Genomic DNA, 2,311 nt, shown 5'->3' on the forward strand with positions numbered 1-2,311 from the left:
GGCAGGAGGAGAAGGGGACGACAGAGGATGAGATGGTTGGATGGCATCCCTGACTCGATGGACATGAGTTTGAGCAAGCTCTGGGAGTTGGTGATGGACTGGGAAGCCTGGCATGCTGCAGTCCATGGGGTCACATAGAGTTGGACATGACTGAGTGACTGAACTGAACTGAACTTGCCCCCTTCCCTCCTGCCTCACCAACACCTCCATGTATTCACCAACTTAGAAGCTCTCTAAACCCTGTTGTTTAGGAATTTTTATTAAGACTTCATTACATAGGCATGATTGACTAATTAATTGGCCATTGATGATTAACTCAATCTCCAGCCCCACACTCCTCCCCAGAGACAGGTGGGGAGCTCAAAGTTCCAACACTTCGGTCACAAGGTTAGTTCCTCTGGCAGCCACCCCTATCCTCCAAGCATCACTGCATTAGCATAAATGCACGTGAGGCAGAAGGACTGACTGTGAATAAAAAGGAAGTTATGAAGATTTTAGAAGCTCTGTGCCAAGAACCGGGAGCAGAGACCAAACATGTAGTTCTTATTTTTGTCACAGCATCTCAATGTCATCATGTCTAAACCTGAGACCTTGGTCTTTCCCCATAAATTAATAAATATTTTTGATATCCCCTACGTACACACCCCATTCTTCCTTCCTGCCCAGTACGCTTCTCCTCACTCAATACTTCGTTGGCTCCTATCCATCTTTCAGACTTCAGCTTAAATACCACTTTGTCAAAAAAGATCTTCCCTGACTCTCTCCTATTCTAAGTGCTATTCTCTCAAGATTCCTGCATTTCTCTTTCATCGCACTTATTGCAGTTTTAAATAATGTGTTTGATGATTATTTGAGTAGTGTCTGGCTCGCCTGCTGGTGTGTTAAGTGTGAAAAAAAAAAAAAAGGAGACCTGACTCTTCCTACCATCTCCCGGCAGAGCGCCTGCTGCGTAGTGGGCGCTCAGTGTTTTTTGATGAGGAGTGAGCTGTCTATAACTGTAAGCTCCATAGAAGTTGTTCTCATGATGATATGTTTTTCATGACAGAAGGGTTCTGCAATCACATAAGTCTGATGAATAACCAAGTTAAACAGTTTAGCAGATGTTTGTACTGCAGGATTTCGCCCAGCCCATAATTTGTCCAAGAACATGTGAATACAGTACATGAGAGGGGAAGTGAGACTGTAGAGCTCTTGTATTAGAGCGCCTTTCAAGATAAGCAAACAGTAATGACTTACCACTTAGCTTAAAAGATACTCCTTTTAAAAAAATGGGTATGTATAGGCGCGAAGGTTGCTGGGCGGTTCTTGCCGGAAGTAGAGAGAGGCCAATCGCGGTCCGGAGGTGAGACAGAAGTCTGAGGTGGTACATTATGGCTGACATGCGAAATCTGGTAGAAAGATTGGAGAGAGTGGTGGGCCGCCTGGAGGCAGTCTCCCATGCCTCTGACACACACTGTGGGTATGGAGACAGTGCTGCAAAAGGTAAGCAGTATACATGCCAGTAGAATGCTTTGAGTGAAACTTGGTGTCCTGGCCTGAAATTTTTCTATCTTGGTATGATCTCTTCTTTGGAGCTAACTTGCTGAAACATTAAATTTAGAAAGTTCATCGCCTGTAAGATAAGGGAGGAAGTGACTTCTTTGCAGGGAGGCCTGTGGTTAAGTTATTTTAACACGAGAACTTCCTGCTTCCTGTTCTTTCTTTAGCAAAATGACTCTAGTATAAGTCAAATGACAAGTGATATTAAAATTTCCTCTCTCCAAATTATTGGCAGATTGACCACATGTACCAGTTGAATTATAGAATGTTAGGCTAAAAGGAACTTTGGTGGGGGGTAATTTTGTTTATTTTCATTCTGTTGATCAAGAAAATCAAGCTCAGTTAGGAATGGGGACTTAGCTAGGATCACATAAGAAGTTAATGGTGATTCTGGAGCTAGAATGCAAACTCCTGACTTACACTCCAGCCTTCTGTTTACTGTTACCTTGCCTCTCCGCTTTCATATGGAAGTGCCTTTAACAAACTCTCTCATGTGTGACCATTCTTGGTGGTGTGACTGTCTTCAGCAGGAACGACTCCATATGTGCAAGCATTTGACTCACTGCTGGCCGGTCCTGTGGCAGAGTACCTCAAGATCAGTAAAGAGATTGGGGGAGATGTGCAGAAACATGTAAGGAGGTTTGGCCCTTTTTCCCATCTTTTACGGACTGGTGGCTTTCTTCAAATCATAGTCATGCTTGGTTTAAGAGCCCCTTGAGAGGCTCCTGGCTTCTTCTACCTGCATTGAGGAACTCAGTCTATGCACTGAAAC

The 2,311-nt window shown here is 44.0% G+C and overlaps 2 protein-coding genes across 3 annotated transcripts in view; both read left to right on the forward strand.

The window, feature by feature from the left end:
• Positions 1 to 2,311, forward strand: part of LOC104999157 (adenylyl cyclase-associated protein 1-like) — a 5,227-nt gene that overhangs the window by 1,839 nt on the left and 1,077 nt on the right. The window contains exon 3 of the mRNA XM_010854648.1: positions 405 to 421. Within this exon, the coding sequence (XP_010852950.1) occupies positions 405 to 421 (17 nt within the window). The remainder of the gene's footprint in view (positions 1 to 404; positions 422 to 2,311) is intronic.
• LOC104999138 (adenylyl cyclase-associated protein 1-like) lies at positions 1,335 to 2,291 on the forward strand. 2 transcript variants are annotated; one of them, XM_010854620.1, is made up of 2 exons: positions 1,335 to 1,482; positions 2,067 to 2,291. In XM_010854620.1, exons 1-2 carry the CDS (start codon positions 1,371 to 1,373, stop codon positions 2,255 to 2,257), a joined length of 303 nt encoding a protein of 100 aa, XP_010852922.1. In that variant the 5' UTR covers positions 1,335 to 1,370; the 3' UTR covers positions 2,258 to 2,291. The 2 variants fall into 2 exon arrangements, with proteins under 2 accessions (XP_010852922.1, XP_010852923.1); XM_010854621.1 differs by having other exon boundaries at positions 2,070 to 2,291.

This window comes from Bison bison, unplaced genomic scaffold (assembly GCF_000754665.1).
Source record: "Bison bison bison isolate TAMUID 2011002044 unplaced genomic scaffold, Bison_UMD1.0 scf7180017864345, whole genome shotgun sequence".
Taxonomy (NCBI): domain Eukaryota; kingdom Metazoa; phylum Chordata; class Mammalia; order Artiodactyla; family Bovidae; genus Bison; species Bison bison.

Bases quoted from the DNA above. Each gene is read 5' to 3' on its own strand.
- LOC104999138 (XM_010854620.1), top strand. From the start codon at position 1,371: ATGGCTGACATGCGAAATCTGGTAGAAAGATTGGAGAGAGTGGTGGGC. The intron at 1,483-2,066 runs GTAAGCAGTATA...GACTGTCTTCAG, and splicing joins TGGAGACAGTGCTGCAAAAG to CAGGAACGACTCCATATGTG.